The sequence below is a fragment of the Gymnoscopelus braueri genome (genome assembly GCF_963280865.1).
Source record: "Gymnoscopelus braueri genome assembly, chromosome: 6".
NCBI classification, from domain to species: domain Eukaryota; kingdom Metazoa; phylum Chordata; class Actinopteri; order Myctophiformes; family Myctophidae; genus Gymnoscopelus; species Gymnoscopelus braueri.
The window spans coordinates 46,293,269-46,311,858 of record NC_137607.1 but is presented as its reverse complement, the minus strand read 5'-3'; the positions used below and the strand labels follow the sequence as shown (position 1 = coordinate 46,311,858).

The 18,590-nt window shown below is 41.6% G+C and overlaps 1 protein-coding gene across 1 annotated transcript; it reads right to left on the bottom strand.

Moving 5' to 3' along the window:
- Nucleotides 1–276: 276 nt before the first annotated feature.
- LOC308086973 (hydroxylysine kinase-like) lies at nucleotides 277–15,675 on the bottom strand (the record flags this gene model as incomplete). Its single annotated transcript, XM_080430614.1, has 6 exons — nucleotides 277–722; nucleotides 1,064–1,244; nucleotides 1,736–1,878; nucleotides 2,467–2,757; nucleotides 7,987–8,172; nucleotides 15,525–15,675. 6 exons carry the CDS (start codon nucleotides 15,673–15,675, stop codon nucleotides 277–279), a joined length of 1,398 nt encoding a protein of 465 aa, XP_080286740.1.
- Nucleotides 15,676–18,590: the final 2,915 nt, after the last annotated feature.

The following is an 18,590-nucleotide window of genomic DNA, read 5'->3' as shown; positions in this document are numbered from 1 at the left end:
AAGACTAACCATAAACAACACTGAAGACAGGAAGACAGACATCTCTGTGAAACCACAGTGCTGTGCGGATCTGTGCATCTCATCATTCTATTCTTGGTTGGCATGAGTTTACACAGCATCACTGTGAGATTGATAATGTCGTTTTTGATTGAACTGCAAATACAGAAAAAACTTCACAATCAAAACATGCTTTTTTATTGTCATTCTGCATAATGTGAATGATTGCATGATAGTACACAAAATGTTGTGTTCTCTAACATGACCCACTGACATCGACTAAAAAGAACTGAGGTTGTACGCCTTCGCGTCTTGGAACCACTTCCTTTCCACTTCCTGCTTCCCCAGCCCCCAGAGTTTGTGCAGAAGACTTGTTCCACTGCTGCTCGTCGTCAGGAAATACTCCTTGTTGTCTGGGTATTTTGAGGCATTGTATCGGCCCATAACCAGAGACTGGCAAAGCCGACAGAGCACCAGAATGTAGAGGGAGTCCCTCTCGGCCTCTTTCAGAGGCCAGACACTTTCCCAGCCGGACAGCACCGCTCCTCCCACGTCCAGGGGACTGGGATTCTCCAGCGACAAGTACATGATGGAGATGGCGACATCAAACACGCAGCAGTTTATGCTCAACTGGCCAAAGTCCAGGATACCGGAAACTTCGTAACCACCATTGGTAGTAGGTTGCACGACGATATTCTGGTCACTGAGGTCCCCATGAATTACTCCTGTGGGGGGGGGGGGGGGTGAGATAGAGAGAGAGAGAGAGAGAGAGAGAGAGAGAGAGAGAGAGAGAGAGAGAGAGAGCGAGAGCGAGAGAGAGGTTTCTTTAAATTAACAATAAATAATGCCATACTATGCAGAAATATTAGCATAAAGTATACAGACAGAATACAGACAACAAACGCCATTCAATAAGTGGGCCAAATGACAGCATCAAAAATATGGATATTTATTTAAAAAAAAGAGACTTCACATTTTGAATTTAGAAGTCAGAAGCTCAAGTTAAGAGAACTGGTTTGAGAGACGACAACAGAGTTTGTTAAATGGATCTTGAACTTGTCTTTACCCTTTTGAAAGGAGCTGAATTTGGGCTGCACACAAGTCTTGTACTGTTTTATGATGGCCTTTATCACCTCCTGCAGGGGGTCTCCATCCATCACATGGAGGTACGGCTCCAGGAGATGGACGTTGGACAGGCTACAGAACATCTCATCTTGTTGTAGAACGCCAAGGTGTGGAGATGTCATCTGAGAATATAGCAGATTATTTAACCACTTGAGTCCTATGCTTCTTTGTATGACGGTGTCGCATGGCCTAAATAATAAAGCTGATATACAAGCTCATTTCATATTTCATATTCTTTCAATCACAAAGTGGTTGCATACTATAATGTATTGTGGGGTCTGCTGTCTGGCTTTAATATTTGTTTACCTAATGTTATTCAGATTTGATACGGTAGAAAGGAATGGACATAATCCAATGGCAGAGTCAAAAATAAATAAATGTACAATAAACATACAGATGATAAACCTTTGATTTCTCTGCTGTGGGGCAGAAACCACCTATGTCCAAAATATAAACTTTTCAGGAAATGAAAAAACAACATGTTTTTAGAACACAATACTACCTCATCAAAGTTGTAAACCCACACACAGATGTAAAGGGTGTTCAATAGCACTGATTTATTTTTAAAACATTGCTGGAGATAGCTGGTTTCTGCCCGACAGCGACGGTTTACCTGTTGCAAGACTTTATCCATGGTGGCCCCCAGCCTGCCCACTTCATGGAGAATCTGTGGCGAGGCAGGGATCCGTGAGAGAGTTGTTCCAGACATGTAGCTCAACAGCCGGACACAATATGTCTGGCAGCCAAATCCACAGTCTAACGAGAGAGGTATACAGTACATTAGGGATGGGGCGATAATCGTTATTATCGTTTACCGTGATAAAAAAACGCACACAATAATCGTATCACGCAGATTTTAATGTATCGTGAAATTCCGTTATGCTCTAGGAATAATTCGCTTTTATTGAGCTGCAAATTCAGTACCACTTAAACCCTCTATACTTAATAAAACAGACCAGTAAAGAACACATTTGGTACGCTCTTATTTCACTCTACACAAATAGATCCGCTTCACTTGTTTAATCTGTATCCTGACTGAGTTCTCTATCCTGATTGGATAAAATTGGTATCCTGAACTGAAAACGCATTTTCTGTTTATTGAAGAGCTGGAGAGACATGGAGGCTCCTGTTACTGAACAAACACTCTATAGCAATGAGTACTATCAGAATATAGAACTATTTAACACTTATTTTGACCAAAGAAAATCACTTACCCTACCTTTAATTTACACACAAAAAGTCACAATATGGAGATATTTTCTGCCCGAAAGCGAAAGCGACAATACGTAACGCATGTATCCCGTCAGATATGTACCCCTGAACCATGTGATTGAGTTGTCCTACCTATTTCCTCCAGACTCATGAGCTGTCCCGTGGTGGTGGGCAGTGTTGTTTGAGTAGGAAGGCCCTGCTGCTGTAGGAAGCCCATGGCCTGCCTATGTACCTCCAGCAGCCTGGGGTTCTGGCTCTCTGCAGAATTAATGACCTTGAGGACGTAATCCCTGCCATCTTGGTCCACCACACGGAAGTTCTGGTCCATGTAGCTGGTTAGATCACTGACCTCACTCACCGTCAACCCGTACAGGCGGGCGACCAGCTCTGTAGCCTGGGACTGGGTGAGGTGAGGTTGAGAAGCTGTTGGCGGATGTGCAATTGGGATGAAAATTAATAACTGTATACTGTAACTTTTTTTTCTTCTATTATACTCTTTTATGCACCACATATCTGGAACAAACTCCAAGAAAACTGCAGGTCTGCCCCCACTCTTATTGTCTCCGCCAGGCCGAAAGGCATGGCCGAGACTATTTTTGCACCCTGTCCATCCGTGTGTGTGTGTGTGTGTGTGTGTGTGTGTGTGTGTGTGTGTGTGTGTGTGTGTGTGTGTGTGTGTGTGTGTGTGTGTGTGTGTGTGTCATAGACTGTATGAAAAGAATGGACGAAGCTACGCCATTGGTTTCTACAGGCCATAAATGAAGCCGATTGTCCAGGAATTTCAAATCCGCCATCTTTCATTATCGCGTCATATCGCGTCATATCCTGCATAAAACAAAAGAAGTAAAAAACAGATACCTACTGTACAGTTACAGTGTAGAAGAGAAAGAAAAAGAAAAAAGAAAAGTAACTCAATCAAAGGCAGTGTTCTGTGTAAAGCACATTTGAATTGCAGTGTTGTTGAAATGTGCTACACAATTAAAACTGCCTTACCTGCCTTGTCTACAAGATCTGAATCAGTTATGCAATGACACAAGTTGCTGATGGAAAAGCAGTAAGTACACTTAACACTCATCTTGTGTAGATGCAGACTACAGTCAGTGGTAGACTGTGGTAAGAGCTTCCTGAAGGTTGAATATATCTCAAGGCTTCAGTGTTAACTTTGTCTTACTGGAAAGGAGGATGTCCTTGTAGGAAAGAAGCCAGTCAAACAACATTGTAACATTTTTGTCCATGGTGGCCCCTGGCCTGCCGACTTCAAGCCTATAAGGAAAACTGACACAAAAATTACAAATATAATAATAATTATGCTTTAGGCTTATGTATTTAACTCAGTGAAACATGTGGACATGGAAGCACACAAAAACTTGTTTTTTTCTTCCATTCAGAGTGATAGATCTGATAAAGATATATTTCATTTGTATGTATTCACATGCCCCTTATGTGTGAATTTGGTAAAAAGGGCCTCTCTTGCGTCAAATCGCTGAGGAAGATTTGACACCGAAACACTGAAATGCGTACTGCCATGCCTTTATCCATTAAGACCGGGAACGCATCTGTGTCATTTCAAGATTTATTTGGCTATTCAAAGATAGCAGATATACAAGCTCATAGCTATGAGCTTGTATATCTGCTTTTTTTTTTTTAATCATGAAAAAAATTGCAAATCTTAAGCGAACATTTGTAACTCAAATCTTTGCTTCTGGGGGTCACTGGAACAAAATATTTTGAGATGGGGGTCCGCGGCCAAATACATATAATTTTGGGGGTCCTTGACATGAAAAAGTTTGAGCACCACTCATCTAGCATCACACGTTTTTCAGAAACCTGCCAGGATTTAGAAGACATTTTGTAAAATCGGTCTCAGGTCTTAATGGGTTAAGAACTTTCCAGCACTGGGTCTGGGTCACTTCAACACTTCAGGTCAGAGCCAGGGCCAAAGTGTTATTGGAGACACTCGGACACTGTACCAATGTACCACCACCACCATCATCATCATCATCCACCTTCATAATAATAATAATAATAATAAATTTTATTTGTAACGCACTTTATATTTGAAACAAATCTCAAAGTGCTACAGGATTAAAAACATAAAAAGAAAAAAAAAGAAAACAACAATAAAAGTAAAACAGTGAAATGAATAAACTTCAGATCAAGTCAGCAGGCACAGTAGAAGTTTAAAAGGATAAAACAACTACATCTCTGTCTAAGCAAATGCCTTGTTAAAAAGGAAGGTTTTTAGGCCCTTTTTAAAAGTGTCAATCGACTGTGGTGCTCTCAGATGGTCCGGGAGGGCATTCCACAGTCGAGGAGCAGCTGAGCAGAAAGCCCGATCCCCCATAGTGCGGAGATTCGTCGTGCGGGGCTCCAGTACGTTTGAGTTTCTGGAGCGGAGTGAGCGGGTGGAGCGGGTGGAGTTCGGGGGTTTGATGAGTTCCTTTAGGTAGGAGGGGGCATTGCTGTAGATGCACTGATGAGTGAGGAGGGAGACCTTGTATTCGATTCTGACGGAGATGGGGAGCCAGTGTAGTGAATGGAGGATGGGTGTGATGTGTTCGTATTTCCGCACTCTCATCAGGATCCTAGCAGCACTGTTCTGGATGTACTGGAGCTTTTGGATGCTCTTGCTAGGGATCCCGATGAGAAGTGCGTTGCAGTAGTCAAGCCTTGAGGAGACAAAGGCGTGGATGAGTTTTTCGGCATCTGGCAGAGTGAGTGTGGGGCGGAGTCTGGCTATATTTCGGAGGTGGAAAAATGAGGTTTTACAGAGGTTTTTAATATGGGAATCGAAAGTCAGGTGGGGGTCCATTTTAACACCGAGGTTGGTGACTATGGGTGAGAGTGAAAGGATCTGGCTGGAGAAAGTGATGCTAGTTATTGGGGATGATTTGACCTGGTGTGGGGTGCCGATTTGAATGGCCTCTGTTTTTGTACTGTTTAGTTGTAGGAAATTTTGAGTCATCCACGCCTTTATCTCCTCAAGGCAGGTGGTCAGTGTGGATGATGGTGTTGAAGATGGTGACGGCAAGGAGGCAGAGTGGGTTGGGTTGGTCCTGATGTAAAGTTGGGTGTCATCAGCGTAGCAGTGGTAGGAAATCCCATGCCGGCTGATGACACGACCAAGGGGGAGTATGTATAGTGTGAAGAGGGTGGGGCCGAGAACAGAACCTTGGGGGACGCCACAGGTGACAGGCTGTGTCCGGGAACTTGCCCCTCCCAGGGAGACACGCTCGGTTCTGTCTGTGAGGTAGGATCATCATCTACCATCATCATATTCATCCTTCTCATCATCACCTTCCCTCTCATCCAATGACAGGAGTCCACATGTGCCCCGGAAGCTCACCACTGTCATATCCATTATGTCATATCTCTGCTGTCCGGCAGAAACCAGCTAACTCCAAAATTTTCATTTTTCAGGAAATGAAAACATTGGAGTTAGGAGGTTTTGTTCATCATTGATAAGAACAGCTGAATGGACCTCCAAGCTCACAATGAGGTTGGAGGTCAAAAGGGGGTGGAGCCTGGAGTCAGCGAAACCAGCTAACTCTGGTGGACTTCACTGGTTTAGCAGAAAATGTGAGGATCCAATGGAGTTAGCTGGTTTTGTCAGAAGCGCTTTTTAATGCTTTTCGTTGGTTCAATATTTTTTTTACCAACACACAGTCGTAAAGGGTGTTCAATGGCCCTGATTTATGGAAAAAAAATGCAAAAGCGTCAAAATGGAGTTAGCTGGTTTCTGCCGAACAGCAACGATATGTTTATGTTACCGTCCAGATAAGGGTCAGTTTATAACTCCCTGCAATTGACTGTTTGAGGAGGGAGAGCAATTAGCCTAGTATCTCTGTGTGTCCGCTAACCTCTGTCCAGCTCTCTGGAATAAAAATGTAGTCCAATTACTTTACACAATGGCTGCCTGTGTCTCTGAAGTTTTCTTATGATCTCTGTGAAATTAATCTGAATCTCATAAGGGTGATAAGAAAACATCTCTATCATACTCCTTTAAGTAAGTATCAATACTGCAATGTAGAAACACTCTGTTACAAGTAAAAGTCCCGTAATCAAAATTTACTTGAGTAAAAGTACAAAAGTGTTGACATCAAAATATACTTACAGGACCAAAACTAAAAGCACTCATTATGCAGAATGTCCCATTTCACAGGTTTTCAAATGTCTAAAATGTATAGGCAACGCGTTGTGAGCTTGTAGATCGGCTATTTTCAAATAGCCAAAGTTTAAATAGAGCTGAAGTGGTTAATGTATGTTTTTCTTTATATAATTCAAATCTACAATTAACTAACTACGTTTTCAAATCATTTCATTGGAGTAAGTACAATAAAAAAGTACTTAGTTACTTTCCACCACTGAATAAGATGAAGAAAAGACAAGAGGAGGAGGAGAAGTGGCAGCATACTGATTATTCTCCCAAGTTTCATGAAAATACACCTTTGGTTCTCAATTTTGACCTTGAGGCTTCACTGAGACCTGGACCTTTGACCTTTTTGATCTAAAAAGTAATAGAGTCTTTGGGACAGCCTACTGATCACTCCTAACACCTATCATGATTTACTAACATCAATCTATTTTTCTGCATTTCACACAGCAGTATCTAAATTCTATGATACTATAGACCACTTAGGGGAAGAAAACAGTTGAGAATGATCACACAGCAGTGTCCTTAACAGTACTATGTATTTACTATTTACTATTTGCCAAATAAGTCAGCAGCCGCACAAGATACTTGTGGGCCGAACCCACAATCTGTCAGGAGAGAGGACAAAAGAAAATGACTTTTTTAGAGCAGTGGTTCCCAAAATCTCCCCGGGACCGGATTATCAAAATGTACATATACTGTGCAGTATGACGACAAGTCGACAAGAATACAAGTGTTTGACCTAGACACGAGTTATTTCTAAAACGCTTAACACATCATAACTGCATTGTTTTGGTCCAGGTTTTTGCTTTAAAAAACATCCTCTGCCACGGCAACTTCCTATACTTCCTATAGTACACAACATTCACATTCCCATCAGTAGAGAGTACCAATCTTCAAGTTATCTTGTAAAACTTGTTCATAATTACACAAACGTTCCAAAACGGTTACAGTTCAATGTCAGAGTCAAGAAGGATTGCCTTAAGAGGATTGCTCAAATACCATAAAAAGCCCTGAGGGCTAGATACGAGGTGGAAACCTCCTCATAACCTAACATTTCGCCAATGGGCTTTAACATTTTTAGATATTGTTTATTTAGAACTGTCAACGGCGAGGTTACATGGAGCAAGTGAGAGGAACATTGATATGTGGTCTAACGTCGCAGATAAGCTTAAGGGCTTGGTTTAAGTGTTGTACACAGTGTTGTGACCTTGCACAGGTATAGGCATGGTGTTTGGCCCTTGCATTGCGAGACATTGTTGGTCCTGGGAGGGGTGGGTGGGTTTATTATTATTTATTTTTTTATTATTATTTTATTTAACCTTCTGTGTTGTTTTCAAGTTGTGTACAGTATGTGTTTGTATCTTGTTTTTGTTGAAAATGTATTAATTTAAACATAATTATATTGCTGATATGATAATAAAAACAATTGATAACAAACAAAAAAAGCCCTGAGGGCTCAGGGCTTGTTTCCATTGTGGTCAAAGTCAAAGTCCTACCTATGTCCTCCAGGCTCATCAGCTGTCCCGTGGTTGTGGGTAGTGCAGTCTGTGCAGGGAGCCCCCTCTGGTGGAGGAAAGACATGGCGTGGGTATGCACGTCCAGCAGAGTGGGGTTCTTACTGTCCTCTGAGTTCATGAACTTCAGGACGTACTCTCCAGTGACTATTTTTGGGGCTTTTCTGCCTTTATTCAGATAATTCCGTAGAGTGTGACAGGAAACAGGGAGAGAGAGACAAGGGAGTGACATGCAGCAAAGGCTGTCGGGCTCAGGAATCGAACGCGGGAATCGAACGCTGTTGGGCATTAGAGCCTATATGTGGTAGGTGTTACGGATAACATCTCAGCTAAAGATCGCATAGTGGACATCATCGCTGAGAGACTCAACGCTCTGCGAGGCGAAGTGAATATGTTGAGTGTGGAAGAGCCAGAAGGGAGAGGCAAATAAATTGTATTGCCTCGCTTAAACGGATCGAATATGGATTAATTGGATTAATTTGGACCAATTTGTTTATTTCTGAATCAATACATATTCTGTTCTTAACAATACATGTTGAATATAGGCCTATGTAAACCCCTTTCTGTGTCCTGGTTCATTTCTCCCATTACCAGGTTGTCAGCATTCATATACTGTATGCCTATAGCTCCTAATCTGATCTCAGTCACGTTGTAATGATTGTCAAAGCCATTTATGTAAATGTGTTTGCAGCCTCTACCCCATTAGCTATATCATTATGGAAATGGAACATATTCACTAGATATTTGACCAATTATGTTCTGCTTGGTTGCCGTTCTTATTTTCTATAGAACCACACACACACACAGCGTTGCTTCATCTTTCATCTCGTTAATTCTACTTGCAGGCTACAAGTAAACAGTTCCCTGTTTGTTCAATGTGAGGTACTTGAGAAACATAATCATTATTGTAATACTTTTTATAATGACACACACACACAGTGCTCTCTGACCGGAGTGCCATCGGCAGGTGAACACAACTCTCCACCATCAGTTATAAGACTTCAGTTACACTCCAACATATTATTGCTGTCAACAAAAACGGCAGAAACCTCTTATCTCCATGTTTTAACTTGAGATCTACAAGCTCAAAACGCAGCGCAAAGCAATGCATTTTGAGCTTGTAGATCTGCTACTTTTGATGCTTTTGAATCCTGAAAAGTAACAGTTTTGGACATATGAGAGACTATCAACTGTCGGGTGGAAACTTTGTCCAAAGCAGTTACTTTAACTTTGTCCAAAGCAGTTACTTTTCAGGAAAAAAATAACCTGTGTTTTAAAGGATCCATACTTTTCATTGGCTCAATATGTATATAAAAAAGCCACAGACACACATCAACAATTTCAATGTTTAATTTTTTTTAAATGGTAGCAAAAAAAACCTCAGAGCTTGTAGATCGGCTATTCTACAGTGTAGAGTAGACATATGATGAGGTAGAGCATTCATTTACTAAAGAAACAGTTGAAATATGGAGATTGGATAATTATGGAGGTTTCTGCCCGACAGCGACGACTTTCTTGTCTTCATGGCATGAAACATAAATTAAGTATACTACTCATGCTGATGTAGTGTAGTAATCTAGTTGATGAAAGATGTCTCCTCAGATGTACTGTATGTACATCAAGTAGCCGATCGACAAGCTCAAAATGCGTCGCTTCACGCCGTGTTTCGAGCTTGCAGATCTGCTATACTTTTGATACTTTTGTGTGACGCTGTAGTATGATCAGGGCAATGTATAAGTAGGGAATGAATTTACGAAAAATCACAAAAAGTTTAAATACGGAGGTAAGAGGTTTCTGCCCGACAGCAACGATATACAATGTCAAATTAAGACACTATCTTAAAGACTTTATTAAAACTATACTCTCCTCACACACTACCCTCAACAAGACAGTTCTCAATTAGAGCGCAATATTTGAATGTGTTGTGATACCAAATCTCTCCAGCAGGGGGCACAGCACTATCTAAAAAAGTATAGGGCACCTTGGTGTCACACACAACATAAGACAGACAAAAAGAAGGGTAGATTTATAACTTTGGTTTGGGGGGAAAAGGTTGAGAACTACTAGGCTAAAAGTTACATTCTATCATCAGAACATTCTGTTCCAAACTACAATTCAAATCTCTTTGAAGGATATAAGAAAGGGAATGACTTTTGTTAACAGAATTGAACAATTACAGACTGGATTTGACTGACAAGCTTTAAGTATGTTATTTCTTCCCTAAACCATTGCTCTTAAAATGGTAAATGGCTGTAGGGAACAGTTTTTCTTTTTTTGAGAGCAATATGACCATATGAGAGCAACCTACATTGCTCTCATATGGGCCACGGCAGCAGTGTTACAGCAGCTGCCTGAAAATCTAGTATTTCAGATAAAAGAACAGATTTGAAATAGGGCTTAAGTGGTTAATTCATAATATATTTACGTTACGGTCCAAAGGGTCCCTTCTTAGAAATGCAGTGGAGTCAAAAATACAATATTTCAACTTAAAACGTAGCAGAGTGAAAGCCATCAGCTTGCAAAAAAGACAAAAATCTAATACTTTTTATTTTTTACCTAAGTACAGTACCAAAGTAAATGTACTTGTAAGTTACTGTCCACCAGTGCTTTTACACAGACAGAAATACCTCCATGTGCCCTTCTCTTCCTGCATTTACTGTATCAAAGCTCTGTTTGAACTTTCAAAGACTTGACCTCGTCAAATCATTTATTCGTTGTTGTTGCTTTCCCAACACAGGGCACGTGAGGTCCTATTAGTCTTGCTTGTATTGAACAATAAGCTGCAGATTCAGCTGATTAATGCCTGGTCACCTGTCATAAAGTAGATCATTAACTGGTGTGATCTTTGACTTGGATTATGAAACGACTCCCATTTAAAGGAGTATTTCACACCAAAAAGTACTTATTTTCCATCAATTACACACCCAATGAAGCTTTGAATTCATGGAGATTCTTTAGTTTTTGTCGCATTCGGGAGCCAATAATTTGATGACCAGCGGAGTGTGACTCAATTGAGTCTCCTACCGACCAGCCACCCCGTCATCAAATTGTTGACTCAGGAATGCAACAACAATTTTTTTATCTCAAAATATTCTTTTTTTTTTGGTGAACTGCTCCTTTAACGGAACTATTTCTGCACTTGCCCAACTGGTAAAACAGGGGAGTAGAGGAGACTGGAAGAGGAGAAGGCATGACAACCAAGGAGAATAGAAGGCTTAACAAGAGAAGGGTGTATACCGTTGTGTATGTTTAATATCTGACGATCAAATGCAGTGAGAAAATATTCACCTTAATGATTGACTACATGTAATTTAATTTATAATTTGCCCTTTGTTCTCAAGACCTTTCCTCCTACAGTATTGTAAGATCTAATTTAAAGCCAAATGTACATTCACATAGGCTACGGAATGCTATTAATACAATACTCCCTCTAACAAAACTGGGGAAAAGCTTACACCTCACACAGCTTAATTCACAATATAATCACAGAGCTATTAAGAAGAATAACTATGCTGATGCCAAGAGGGACATTTTCTTGCTGACTACCAGTTGAGGAATGGATGTGCGACGTATAGTGTCAACAACAGAACAGACTGTTTACATTCACCTGTAAAAGCTCAGAGAAATTAAATTAAAACCATTGGAAAACCATTAATGTCTTTGTAAGATTACAAAAATACATACTTGGCGCTTGGGTGGCACAGTGGTTAAGTGCCTGCCCACCGTGGTTCGAATCCACCGCGGTGCACCCGGCTTTGTTGAGCATCTCTATACGAACACAATTGGCCCGTGTTCAGGGGAGGGCAGCCGGGCGAGGAAGGTGATGTTTGTTACTACACGTACTCCTACGGGCTGGGGCGGCACCTGTCAGCAGGGAGTGTTGGGCGGGGGAAGTAGGACGGAGGCCCTACGTCCTCCCGGTGGGGGCTCCTCACTGGTAGGTGAGTCAGTAGGATACAACAGCAGTGACAACACACAAATGTGTGTGCGGAGGAATTGGTCATGTCAAAATAAAAATATATTTAAAAAAATACATACATAAAGCTCACTTCAGAGGCCATCCTCAGACATAGGACCAGAGACAAGGGCATGGCTATATGTTGTCCAGACAAGGACCCTTTATTGATTCTTTCTTTGCCGACCCAATGGCAGGTCCAATTTGGTTCCACTCTCAGAATTATGGGGGTCCTTGAAATTAAAAAGTTTGACAACCACTGCTCTAGTGTCGCCATTTATAATTGCACAAATGCTTTCCAAAAATTGAATGGGTGGATTTCCACGAAACTTAATGTGCTCAGCCTACTGAGAGCACACACTACGTATGTTATTATCAAAATATGGATTCTTCTATGTGGAACGTTGTATCTAAAAATCACAGCACAATCATTTTCTATTTTTGGCATTACATTTATAATGGTAAGCAATGAGATGTTACTTTGTTCCTCTCCTACACACCTGAGGCCAAGTGTAATTATTTATTAAGCATTTTAGTTTTTTCTCAATTAGTTTGGCAAATCTCTTGGAACTATGAGTTAACACAGCCGTCTGAACAGACTAGAATTTTTCAAAACAGCCTAACCCCACTGCTAAATGAAGCATAGCTTTCATTTCAGATAGCAACTTTATAAAAAATTAAAATTATTTTGTAATCACAACTATACACACAATATCTTGAGCTATATCCACAGAGGAGTACTGAAGCTAAAATGAGTTTATCAGAATGTTCAGCAATCTTTTTTTTTTAAGTAATTAAAAACGAATAATCATTATCATAATTTGTTCATGAACAATGATTTTATCTATATGCAAAAATATACTCTGTTCATCAAACTTTGGGAAATACCGCAGTATGTAATATTTCACATCTTTACACATCCGTCTCTGTCAGGCGGAAACCTCATATGTCCACAACTGTTACTTTTCAGGATACAAATGTAGCAAAAGTAGCAGATCTACAAGCTCAAAACGTGGCGATTCGCGCCGCGTTTCGAGCTTGCCGATCTGCTACTTTTGATGCTTGTGTGACGCTGCCGTATGATCAAGTAGGGCGTTAATTTACGAAAAAACACAAAAAAGTTAGAATATGGAGATAAGAGGTTTCTGCCCGACAGCAGCGATGTGAAAAGTGCATTAATTCTGATAATGTCATACAGTATCTGTCACAGTTACAATATTATATAAACATGACAATTTCTTCAAAAGAAAAACCACAATGCATGTTTACTCTTGTGTCCACATTGATTATTCATCACCCACCCTTTCATCATCACAGAGAATGGTTTCTCTGGCCATGACCCCTAGGGAACGGACTCTCGAAGCTATAGATTCCTCTTAGTTGTTAGTATATGCTTTTTATGATTTATAGATCCGCTGCTCCAGCTACTCTCAGGCGACTTGACATACAGTCTGTTATTCTGCCCTTATAGATGGATTACTGGTGATTGTTAAGGTTGTGCACTTTATGAGAAGGTGTGATAAACATTGGTTTATCTTTTAAGGCCTGTGTTGCAATGCTACTTCCTGATATTTCATCAAAAGAAAACCTTTCGCACACCTACAGTATATCTCGTCTGTCGGGTGGAAACCTCATATGTTCAAAACTGTAACTTTTCAGGATTCAAAAGTAGCAAAACCACAAGCTCAAAACGCGTCGCTTCGTGCCGCATTTCGAGCTTGTATATCTGCTTCTTTTGATGCTTTTGAGTGACGCTGGAGTATGGATCAAGTAGGGCGTTCATTTACGAAAAAAGACAGTTAGAATAAGAGGTTCTGCCCGACAACAACGATATTAAAAGTCTTAAGCAAGTGCGTAGGCAATAAAAAAACAAACAGTGAACAGCATCGACAACAAAGAATACCCACGCACTTCCCCGGCAGTGCGCAAGTAATCTTTTATTGTTGATGCTATTGCCTATGAGTGGAAATGTAACTCTTATTTCCTGTCTGACCTGCGTGGGCGACTTGGGTCCATCATGGTCAAACAGAGCTTTGTAAATGAGTCAGCATTCTCTGTCGGTGGCCCCAACAACCTCCTGGAATAAGTCTCAAAACTCTAAAAATCTGTTCCCTATATACCAGTGGTTCTCAACCTGTGGGTAAGGACAGGGGTGTCCCAAATTATTTTGGGGGGTTCCCAGATGATTAGCTTAATGTGCAATATTGTTTTCTCACTCAACAGTAAACAAACCAACATACAGTATAAGTATATACAGGGTATCTGCACGTTTCTGAAGGGACTATTTAAGGACTTACCAAATTGGGCAAAGTGTCAAATATTACATAAGAAAGGGGGGGGGGATTCACGGCCTGAAAAGGTTGAGAACCACTGCCCTATACCACCATTTACCATTTCAGAGCAACCGTTTTGAATATTTCTGCTCCTGGTAGTATAACTGCTTTAATTAACTTATCTATGGATTCAGGTGAAGCAATCTTATTGTATTTATTTATTTATTTATTTTAATTTGCATTTATAGTGTATTGGATTGTTATTGTCATTTAATTGCATTCTTGCATTTAATTGTATTATTGCATTCTAATTGAATTGCACATTGTAATATTTGTAATGGTTGTACCGTTTATTTTATTGTAGCTCAGCTACATTGTAAATGAAGGCTATAACTTAACCCTCAACCCTGGAATAAAGCCCAGAGGTATATTTACAGAGAAAGGAGGGGGCAGGGGGCAGAGATGTTCTTCTATTTTGAGGACAGGAATTATTTTAGGTTAGTATTCTACCTCCTGTTCCTCCTTCATGTCTCTACCTACCCCATCTCCCTCAACTGCTCCCACCTCCTCGATCTGGAAACACTCTCATTATCTTGCTCCATTCTTCAGGCTCCATAGCTTTCACAAAAACAAAATTGATTTTTAGCAGACACTCTTGTCCAGAGCGACTTAAATGCTAATTCTGAGTAAATGGCATGAACCCTGTAGCCAAGGAACAAAACTACTTCAGGTGACTGATTATTGAGTGAACAATTTCGCAATTACACTAGCACTCACTGGCACAACCTTCTTGTGATATCACGGCAAATACAAGGCAAGGAATCCTTTCTGCTATTTTGTGTGCACACCTTGTCTGAGCAAGCTCGCGATGGATCTTTTTGCTGGTTGCAGCCAGTGGAGTATTTACTCCACCACAGAAAGCTCCCGCAACATGTACTGTACAGATGTCCCTCCTTTTGAGATGGCTGTTGCAGATGACAAGTTCTTTACTGAAGGAAGACAGATGGAACTCAGCCCTTTGGATAGTCGTCATTACCGGCTGGAGAGTTGTTCCCTGTGTGCCAACCTGGAGTGTCTCAGTCAAGAAAAGGCCCTCATCACCCCTGGACATAAACTGGTTGCGTAGCTCATTCAGGGCATCACACAGAGGATGGAGAATGTGAGCTTGAGTGGGTTCTTTGGGAAATTTGGTTTTATGTGGCCTTCCTGTCCTCACAAGGAACAAGTGGGTACTCTATTAATATGTTTTGTTTGTGTATTTGTTGGCTGGTTCTCCCTGATGGAAGCCTTACCCACACCTGGTGTTGCATCCGGGTGGTATTGAGGAGAGGCGGTTGTCTTTTGCTGCCCTCCAGGTGTTGTAGCTCCATCGCTGTCCTTTCCTCCTGGCTGCCACAAACACATCAGCCAGTGACGCAGCCTCTGCAGCTGATGGAGGATCATGTTCCTTGATCCATATCTGCAGCTCAGGGGATAGCATTTGTAAATATTGTTCCAAACTGATAATTTCACCAACATTATTAACAGTTTTTCGGCTCCACTTTTGTTACGGCTCCTTTAACCTAACATACAGTTCCTGGCCCGGCTGGCGCAGCCGTCTGGGGACCTAGGCCACTAATGCCGCTTGACAGCGTGTCGCGGGTTCGACTCCCGATTCCGATGACTTTTGCTGCGTGTCACTCCCCATCTCTCTCTCTCCCCATTTCCTGTCGGTCTACTGTACCTATCAATAAAGGCAGAAAAAGCCCCCCCAAAAAGAAAAACCTTACATACAGTTCCTTGGGGTTTTCACCCGGTTCAACATCTGTATAGTGAAATCTCTGCCTATTAGGTCTCTGGATTCATGTAATATTTTCTTAGAATGGCATTTTTAACATTCTCGTAGTCATCATGAGTCTCATCAACATCCATATGTACATATAGACAAATCCACAGATGCGCTGCCTGTAGCTGCCTGTAGGCGGCCATTACTGCGGTGTCACGTCCGCGGAGCGTTGACACCGCAGCAATGGCTGCGCTCAGGGCAGCGCTCCGTGGATTTGTGTATAGGCACTTCTCGCCTTACCAGTAAGCAGTGGAATTAGACGGAAAACCCAATCAGATTTAGGCCACCTACATGCTGCTGAAATGTTTTCTAAAGTTATCAGAACATTTTCAATATCATCACTCTGTCTGGATAACCCTCTGGAGACAATGTTGCTTCGGCCTGTGGACCAGGTACATCACCTGCAGTGCGCTCTGGGCCTGGGGACGTATGAGCCTGCACCTCCAGCTGCTGGAACAAATTTTTCAGTGCATCATACAGTAGCGTTGAAAAATACCGGCCAGGTCCGCCGGTGTTGGCTCTCGGCTGGTCTCCTCAGTGTCCCCCTCCAGTGGCTCCAGAGTAAGGACTATCCTCCTCCTCCTGTGTTAGTTTTGGTGGTCCTCTTCCTCCTCTGCCACGATTCATGGCTCATCAGGGTTTGGAAAAACAAAAAAAGGTGAAAAAGAATTACTGAAAATCTCCTGTGTTCTCCACAGGCCACCATCTGTCAGGGACCGAGTTGGTCAGTTGGAGAGACACAGGGAGACTTCATGTTTGTTTAAAATACATTTTTTTCTTTCTTTTTTTTGTTTCAAATAAATTTCAAATAACAAAACTTAAATAACTGAACTGAGCAACACAACTGATGGACCAGATTGTCACATGCGGTGATGATCGTACTGTATATATGGGCCGGTCAGACCAAGCTGTGAACAAAAAGGGAGTAAAGACAAAGGCTACAACTTAAACACGCTACAGAGACTGTGGCGCAGTCCAATTGTCCCCATCAGCTGCAGATATGGAGCAGCTGGTTCCCCTTTCTTTGGCCAGCCAATCATCTCCATTCTCCAGCAGCATCCCGCAGAACTGGTAACTCAAAGACAACTCAGTCAACTCCAATGCAAATTAATAACTCACAGATAAAACAACTAAACAATAAACTATGTTATTTCGACTGGTGTGGTTATCTATATGTTTGCATGTGTGTATAATGTACTACTGAAAATAAATATAAACTAAATATGAATAAACCAAAAAGAAAAGTCACCATACAGTATAGGCCAGAGGTCTTCAACAGGGGGTCCGGGACCCCTAGGGGTCCTCAGAGTTACTACAGGGGGTCCGCCAAATCTTTGTGTGATTTTTACATTAACCACTTCAACCAAGCATCCCTATTCTGAGGAGAACTTTAGCTAAAAATAGCAGATCTACAAGCACACAACGCCTCGCGCTGCGAGGCGCTTGTATATTTGCTATTCAGTCAGCTAGTCAGGTTTACTAAGTATTGTTTAAGTGCATGGTTAAATGTCTGAAAATACACATTAACACGAATCCAACATGATAGTGCTGTGAAGTCTATGAAGTCTATGAAGCTGCCGATGAAATCTATGAAAAAAATAATATTTTATACAATATATAATGGGGGTCCCTGCTTTATCTCGCTTTCAGCCAAGGGGTCCTTGGCCTGAAAACGTTGAAGACCCCTGGTATAGGCTGTCTCAATGTGTGGCTGCTGAGGCTTTCAACACAAAAAATAAAGCCACAAACCAGTGAAACAGCGCCCTCTAGTGGCAGTGACGTCCGACTTCGGTGCTCTATAGACGGGTTTCCTGTTTGTAAACATGAGAGGATATGCGCGCGCAGTGGAGGGGTGAGCCTATAGAGGGCGCTATTACCCGCAGCAGCTCTGGTCAAATCTACATTCATAAAAGAAATGGTCTTCACCGGGTTTAATGAAAGTAGATTAAATTATGCAGTTTGTAATATCTTGTTTACTAAATAAAAATGATTTGTCGGAAGTTGGATTTGTTCGTCTTTTATATACAATAGCAGCATTATGCCTATTATGCCTATAATAGCAGCATTATGCCTATCTAACTCCCGAACACAACAACAGAGTGAAGGGCACTTCCGGGTTCGTTCTACCCCGGGCATGCGCAGATTGCGCATTCAGCTCTGTGATGACGTCGCGCGGAAACCTATGTATGGAGTTAGCTGGTTTTGTCAGAAGCGCTTTTTAATGCTTTTCGTTGGTTCAATATTTTTTTTACCAACACAGTCGTAAAGGGTGTTCAATGGCCCTGATTTAATCAACACATGGGCTGCAGTGGGTGTCTAGTCTTACTGTCTACCAACATGTAAGAACATGAGAGTCAAGGAGAAAGTAGGATGAGATGCACTCAGTAGAGTGAACACATAGGGATGCGTGTGCACACCCACACACACACACACACACACAATGGCCCTGATTTAATCATCACATGGGCTGGGCTAACCTCGCGTCACCAGTTTTTCCACCTCGGAGGAAAGCCTGGTATGCGTTACTAAAGAC